Source organism: Myotis davidii, unplaced genomic scaffold, assembly GCF_000327345.1.
Source record: "Myotis davidii unplaced genomic scaffold, ASM32734v1 scaffold2537, whole genome shotgun sequence".
Lineage (NCBI taxonomy): Eukaryota > Metazoa > Chordata > Mammalia > Chiroptera > Vespertilionidae > Myotis > Myotis davidii.
In genome coordinates this window covers 145,968-153,491 of record NW_006288180.1, presented here as the reverse complement: position 1 = coordinate 153,491, position 7,524 = coordinate 145,968, and the positions used below count along the sequence as shown (strand labels likewise).

General features: G+C 50.6%; 2 protein-coding genes and 1 pseudogene across 2 annotated transcripts; 2 read left to right on the top strand and 1 right to left on the bottom strand.

The window, feature by feature from the left end:
- Positions 1-3,354: 3,354 nt before the first annotated feature.
- LOC102764059 (histone H2B type 1) lies at positions 3,355-4,349 on the bottom strand. Its single transcript, XM_006759976.2, has one exon. The coding sequence runs from the start codon at positions 4,067-4,069 to the stop codon at positions 3,689-3,691; it is 381 nt and encodes a 126-aa protein (XP_006760039.1). The 5' UTR covers positions 4,070-4,349; the 3' UTR covers positions 3,355-3,688.
- Positions 4,350-4,370: 21 nt separating this feature from the next.
- LOC102763486 lies at positions 4,371-4,799 on the top strand (annotated as a pseudogene).
- Positions 4,800-4,879: 80 nt separating this feature from the next.
- On the top strand, positions 4,880-6,928 carry LOC102763778 (histone H3.1). The gene has a single exon (XM_006759975.2). The coding sequence runs from the start codon at positions 6,077-6,079 to the stop codon at positions 6,485-6,487; it is 411 nt and encodes a 136-aa protein (XP_006760038.1). The 5' UTR covers positions 4,880-6,076; the 3' UTR covers positions 6,488-6,928.
- Positions 6,929-7,524: the final 596 nt, after the last annotated feature.

Sequence of the window (7,524 nt, the reverse complement as noted above, 5' to 3'; positions counted from 1 at the left end):
AAGAGCTTCATCCTAGTCCCAGTGGCTGTGTTTGCTTAAAGCAACATAACTTCCCAAGACAACACGTGCAGGATGGTTAATGAGCATGAAAGTTGAAAAGGGTTTCATTGGCTCCAGGTTAGTTCACGAATTCCCTGAAAGTGTTTACAATAGTGCATCTACGGACCTGTTCTTCCCCTTCCCCATCCCCCACGCTGACCAGAAGAGGAACTGACTGTGGCTTTGTTTCCAATTCTAAAGGTGCTGTAATGCAGGGTGCCAGGCAGAACGTGCTGCCTGGTGTATCCACCGCCTACGCTTTGGATTCTGTGATGGGCTAGGCTACCTGACAAAGGCCCTGCTGCTGTAGCTGAAACCGGTAGCCGAGAATTCCCTGTAATTTAAAATGAGATGCTCCAGGTGATCCCAGTGAGGCAGTCGGAGTGCTGAACTAGTCAGGTGGCAGCCAGAGGAGGATTTGCCCAGAGACCTGCTTTGAAAATAAAGAGCTCGGGGGGAGGGAGCCCTCCAAGAGCTGGAATGGGGAGCAAACAGTGTCGTTTGCAGCCCCACAAAGGAACGCAGCCCCCGACACCTTGGTTTTAGCTCAAGGACACCCAGGTGCAAATGCTGATCTACACAACTATAAAGTTTTAAGTGTGTATTTCACCAAGATTGTGATAATTCATTGACCGATAATAGAAAAGGAATGCCCTTACATACATTTAGTAAGTATTGCCTAATGTGTTCAGTGATGTCTTTAAGATTATAAATTTATACCTATAACTATTATAAAAATCAATATAGATGCCTGTAAACTATAAATATTTCAGGCTCTCATGATTTTGAAATTGATCTTATTTGAACAGCAGCAACCTGCATTTTCTTTTATATGGGAGCCTACAATGTCTGAAGATAGCAGCAGAAGTCTAATTGTATGGAGAAGTACTTCATCTACTGCAGTATTACTTCTGCTTATACTACTACTTCAAAAAGCTGGTCTTCATTATAGACAAACTATAGGAGTCATGGTAAAATGTCCATAAATAACTTCGTGAACTGTAAATCTCCCTAAAATATTTAAATGTATGATAATGATTTCATGTGTTTTAACAAGTAGCAGCGAAGTAGATTTTAGGAATATTTTCATTTTATAAGTGTTAGGGTCGCCAAAGGAGGAACGCAGGAGGCCAGAGTGGTAAGGGAATATAGCTTATGAGGCCATCTGGATAGCAGATGGGCTGAGCCCCTAAGTGGTGTCAGCACCCAGGGATGGGGTAGGGGATTGTCAGAGATTTTAATGGACTCTAGGGCTTTTTCTAGGCGGAGAATTCTCTGGGCGAATTCTCTAGAGGGGAAAGGTAATGGTCTTAGCAAGTGGACTGTGGTGTAAGAGAAAGGGAATGTGGGTTGTGAATTCATCTCAAGGCCAGTTCCTAGAGGAGGGGTATGGATTCAATGAGTTGATCAGACCTAACAATAAGTAAAACAACCGAGGGTGTGAGAACCCAATTTCATGGACCTGGCAGAACTCAAGTTCCAACCCCAGTCTTCTGATGCTGTGGCCTTCCAAAGACGTCCACATAGAATTAAAAAACACTTTTACAGAGATCTACGGATTTCCTGGCACCTTGGGAAGTACCTTTCCATAGGGTTTCTCCTCTCCCCAGCACCCGCTACCTGTTTTCTTGGTGTGTGTGTCCCAATTCATCTTTCATGTTTCCTGAGTCGCCCAACAGGGAAGCTTGGCTAGGCTCCGAGGTGGGCCTGCAGCCTGCACTTCCCTCTGGGTCCCGGGAGCTGAGGGTGATAACCCTCCCCACAGGCCCCCTCCAGAGCAAGGACCATGTCTTCCAGGGTGACCAACGTGCCTGAGGCTGAGAGGGGCCCCCTAAGCATAGTCTTTAAAGTGTAACATAGAACCAGTCCTTTACAGCCAGGGCGGGAGGTGCCCTGGTGTCCGGAAAACAGAAAAGGACGGGTTATTTTTACAAAGATAATTTAATAAACGTGACACAGGTTTTGGGAAACTGAAAAGCAAGAGAGAACTGGTGTGCCAAGGACAAGGGAAGGAAGCAGGAGCCAGAGCAGGGCTCAGAGTGCACGTACACGTCAGTTATTACAGTCTAGACATCTGGAGGGGAGTCCCGGTGGAGATAAGGCTCAGATCTTGGGAGCAGGTTGATCTGGAAGCCTAGAACCCAGACTGGGGGTGGGGAGCGGGGGCAAAGCCAGGAACTGGAACCAGTTGTGATAGAGGGGAGGGCATGTATAAGAATGGAGCCGCCATTGTCTAATAATTCTCCTCACTAACTATGGTGAGAAGTTCTCTTACAGACCCCGGGACCCCGGAGGCTGGAAAAAGATAAGATGCCGCCATGGGTCCATGACTCAGAAAACAGACACATGGGAAAACAGACCAAGGACAGGACACGCTTGGACTGGGTGCCTGTGCGGGGACCCTGGCCCCCTCCCGGAGTGTTTCTCAGGAGCGCTGACCATTCTCTGGGCCCAGGAACAGGCTGAGCTGTTTGTGACATCACCGATTAGACACCTTATCAGGCTGTGAACTCCTGAAGGCCTGACTGCAGACTCTACCCTCCCGTTTCCCTGCTGCACATGCGTCGCGCGGCACTACAGTGAAAACAGCCATCTGTACTGAAGCTCAGGATTTATTCAGTCACACTGGCTTGAGTTATTTGTTTGGTTTTGCAATGTCTGTGGGTGGCCTGCTGGTCTCCCTGCTGCCGGCAGGATTGGAATAAACGCTCATATGGGATTCAACCCCGTCTCTGCTTAATGCGCAGAAGAAGTGACCCCCAGCCCAGATGGATCCCGTGGTTGTCTGGTTACAGTTGCCCCAGAAGGTAAGACCGGAGCTGACACAGAAGCAAACTAGGGCGCCCCCTTGTACCTGCCCCCTGCCAGCCCCGCTAGCTGTGCCTAGAAGCGACTGCCAATGAGTGTGGTGTGCACAACTCCAGCCTGTTTGCCCTCAAAACAGCAAGTCCCGGGAGCACTCGAGGCAGAGGAACAGGCTACGTACTGAGTACACGGGGCTCCCATACAGGTCTTCCTAGAACGGACAAAGGCCCAGCAAATTCAGGAGTCATTGTGCTTGGAACAGAAAGGCATGCAATTCTTTTGCTGAGAGTGTAAGCGGCCCTGAAAAGAACCCTGAGTTAGGCGTCCACACCCTTAGATAAGACGCTTAGCAAGGACTCTAAAGGCCGCGGGCACAGGGCGGGGGATGGGGAAGTCATTGGAGCCACACAAAGGAAGGCGGGCGCAGAGCCACAGCGACACCTAGAGGACGCTCGTGGAGGCTGCCAGTGAGGCGCTTTGGGGGACGCTTTACTGAAAACAGACCAGACATTTCAGGGTCGATTTGGAAGCTTTAGAAAGCGTCTTCTCTAGCCCACACAGTCCCTGCAAAAACGTTAAAAAATGGTGACAAGCAGCTTGGGATTAGATAGTGAGACATACATGGGTTTCAGTGCACGCTCACATACACTCATGGGAGCCTCGTACTGGGCACTATTGTCCCGAGAGGTGCCCTGCACCTACCACCTGGGGACTCTGGGATCCCCTCCCGAGTGTTGGCAAGAATGCTCAAGACTTGGACTGGCCAGTGCACAGCTCTCTATGGGAAAACGTGGGTGGCTCTGAAAAGAGCCTTTGGGTCGGGAGTGAGGCCGCGGGCTCGCGCCTACTTGGAGCTGGTGTACTTGGTGACGGCCTTGGTGCCCTCGGACACGGCGTGCTTGGCCAGCTCGCCGGGCAGCAGCAGGCGCACGGCCGTCTGGATCTCGCGGGACGTGATGGTCGAGCGCTTGTTGTAATGCGCCAGGCGCGACGCCTCGCCCGCGATGCGCTCGAAGATGTCGTTGACGAACGAGTTCATGATGCCCATGGCCTTGGACGAGATGCCGGTGTCGGGATGCACCTGCTTGAGCACCTTGTACACGTACACCGAGTAGCTCTCCTTGCGGCTGCGCTTGCGCTTCTTGCCGTCCTTCTTCTGCGCCTTGGTCACGGCCTTCTTGGAGCCCTTCTTCGGGGCGGGCGCCGACTTGGCGGGCTCCGGCATGGTCGGGAGCTCACCGGACTGGTTCAGCTACAGAATGCAGTAGATAGAGGAGAACTTGACTTATCTGCCTTATATACGAAGTGGTATGCAAATAAGGTGTTAAATTCCTGTGTGTAATTCGTACATATTCAGAGTGACGTCATGAGGACTGCCAATCAGAATGCCAAATAGAGCTGCAGATTTAGCCAATGACACAACTTCTTTTTCGCGCCCAGACATGTTTATAAAAAGTGGCACCGCTGCAGTTTCACTTTGCTGTTTGCTTTTTTTGACACATTAAGTTCAACATGTCTAGTTTGTAGCCAGAATGTCCGGCCGCGGGAAGCAGGGCGGCAAGGCGCGCGCCAAGGCCAAGACGCGGTCCTCGCGGGCCGGGCTGCAGTTCCCCGTGGGCCGAGCGCGTCGGGGCGGGCGCGCCCGTGTACCTGGCGGCCGTGCTGGAGTACCTGACGGCCGAGATCCTGGAGCTGGCGGGCAACGCGGCGCGCGACAACAAGAAGACGCGCATCATCCCGCGCCACCTGCAGCTGGCCATCCGCAACGACGAGGAGCTCAACAAGCTGCTGGGCAAGGTGACCATCGCGCAGGGCGGCGTGCTGCCCAACATCCAGGCCGTGCTGCTGCCCAAGAAGACCGAGAGCCACCACAAGGCCAAGGGCAAGTGAGGACCCTGCGTTCCTTTGGCAACAACGCAAACAACTAAACCAAAGGCTCTTTTCAGAGCCACCCACCTTCGCACTGAAAGGGCTTGCATTTATCTTTTCCATAAGCAGCTGCTTGGAAATGGTTTTTACCGTGTTTGGTCAGTAGATGTCAGTAAACACCCATAAGAGCGAAATTAACATCTGAAAAGATACATTAAAAGGAAAAGTTTTCAGCCAAATAGAAACAAAAGGTGTTTGGTTTCAGGTAATTAAGGCGATTGCTGTAGCAATACCTCAAGGTTAAGATAAGAAATACATTGTATATAAAGAGGATGTTTGGTCAAAGGTGACTGTTTAAATGCAAATGTAGTTAATGACCTGCCGCAATAAACCACCTTTTCAGTCTCTTGTCTGGTAGTTTTGCATTTTAATAGGACAAATCACCTGTAAGTCGGTCTGCAACACTGCTGCGCCTTAACCGTTTGCAAATAGGAAACAATACTTTATGTGCCCGCAGTCATGCCCCTTAGTTTATTTTTCAGTTTTGTTTATGCTGTTACACCTATCCTCTTCCCGCCTCCACCCTCGTGACCTTAGGCAGAACTTAGCACAGGCTTCAGCGTTACTGTAAAAAGGCTTAGTAATCTTTGCAACATTCAAAAACTTGAGTATTTTGTAAACATTTTACACAGTCATCAGGTAAAAGTGTCAAACTTAGTGGCATGCTTTCTGTGAGGATGCTGATTAATAGGGAATACATGTAGTAATGTAGTTACAACAGAAAATAAAATCACTTCAATTAATGGTCTTGTTGCATTTAGGGAAAGTATATGAAAACAGAACACTTAAAAATCTCCAAGTTGGGGGTGGGGAGAGGGAAAGTCTAAGGTCATATGGGGAAATCAAGAAATTTATATTGAAATCCGTCTTCCTAAACTTGAATCAGGCAAAAACAAGTCACTTAGCCAATCACATTTTGCGCGCGCCTTTTCAAAAGGAACACAGGAAAGGCAGTTTAAGCGCCAAAATTTACAATTCTTATCAAGCGAACAACACACGTCTGTGATAATTTGTGCGGGGATAAAGCCACAATATTGGGAAAGTGACGGTTTAAGGACGATAGAGGCGAAAAACGGTAGATAGAAAACCCCTTCTGAAAGGGTGCTTGGGAGGAAAAAGTTAATTTTCGGTCTTAAGCCACCGGAAGTCCCACCTATCCGGAAATGATCGCCGCTAGCAATAACTTTACACTGAGGCTTGATGGACAGATAGCTGGTCCAATCAGAGCGGGACTGGCCTTATATATACTGGTTGAGCTCCCACTCTCCCCTTCATCCCCAGCTTGTCCTCTCCTTGCTTTGCAATGGCTCGTACCAAGCAGACGGCGCGCAAGTCGACGGGCGGGAAGGCGCCCCGCAAGCAGCTGGCCACCAAGGCCGCCCGCAAGAGCGCGCCGGCCACGGGCGGCGTGAAGAAGCCGCACCGCTACCGGCCCGGCACCGTGGCCCTGCGCGAGATCCGGCGCTACCAGAAGTCCACGGAGCTGCTGATCCGCAAGCTGCCCTTCCAGCGCCTGGTGCGCGAGATCGCGCAGGACTTCAAGACCGACCTGCGCTTCCAGAGCTCGGCCGTCATGGCGCTGCAGGAGGCGTGCGAGGCCTACCTGGTGGGGCTGTTCGAGGACACCAACCTGTGCGCCATCCACGCCAAGCGCGTCACCATCATGCCCAAGGACATCCAGCTCGCGCGCCGCATCCGCGGCGAGAGGGCGTAACTGTTACCCAAAGCTCAACGAAAACCCAAAGGCTCTTTTCAGAGCCACCCACAACTTCAATTAGAAGTGCTGTAGGCAAAAGGGTGGGACTTAGTCACCTTCAGGGACTCGGCTTAATCAGCTCGTAATTTTAAGGTAACTTATGTTTGATAAAGGTTTTTTCTACCATATTTATCAGATGTAGCCGAAATCCTCTCTAAGTGCTGTGTAAATCCTCACTCTTTGGGACACTTGACAAGCAAACCCAAACGCCTCCAGGCGAGGCGTGAGTGTAATTTTGCATAATCAGCAAAGGGAGAGCTCCTAGCCTCGGGCAATTGGTAAACAACAGGTAGGAAGTCGCTCAGGGCATAGAGTCAAAGTAGCTTAGCGCACCGTTTTCACCCCGAAGCAAGACTGGTGAAATGAGACTTCAACGTGTGTATGAAAAGGGTTATAAGGTTTCACTTTAAGGCTCAACGCCAGGAAATACAAGTCGGAAAAAAACACACGCTGAAACCTGTAGTGAGGAAATGAGATTTTAATTTTCACAACAGCTTTTTTTTCTTTAAGTGCATGCAAGTTTCTGTACTTTTTATTCACAAGTTCTTACATGGTATCACCGACTATTAAGCAATAAAGTCCTCTCTGGATACGTGGCTGGGTCAAGGGCAAAAAGTGGAGCCCAGGAAAAGCGAGCACTGCCCAACCTGAACCCCAAAGCACTTCAGCGCGCCAAACCCTTCACTGGGAAAGTAAACGTGTACTTACTCTTAGCACACAGACCACCAAGCACCAGCGTAACGTGTAAGAACAGCCTCAGGTCCGCCGCCTCCACCCCCCCATCCAGGGAATGTGGTGTCACCAGCTCTTTGTCGGATGACGTGGTGGCTCTGAAAAGAGCCTTTGTATTCACGGAGTCAGTCGGGTTCTCACTTCTTGGGGGCCGCCTTCTTGGGCTTGGCAGCTTTCGGCTTCGGGGCCTTGGGCTTGGCGGCTTTGGCCTTGGCCGGGCTCTTCGCCGGCTTCTTGGGCTTGGCGGCCTTGGCCTTCTTGGG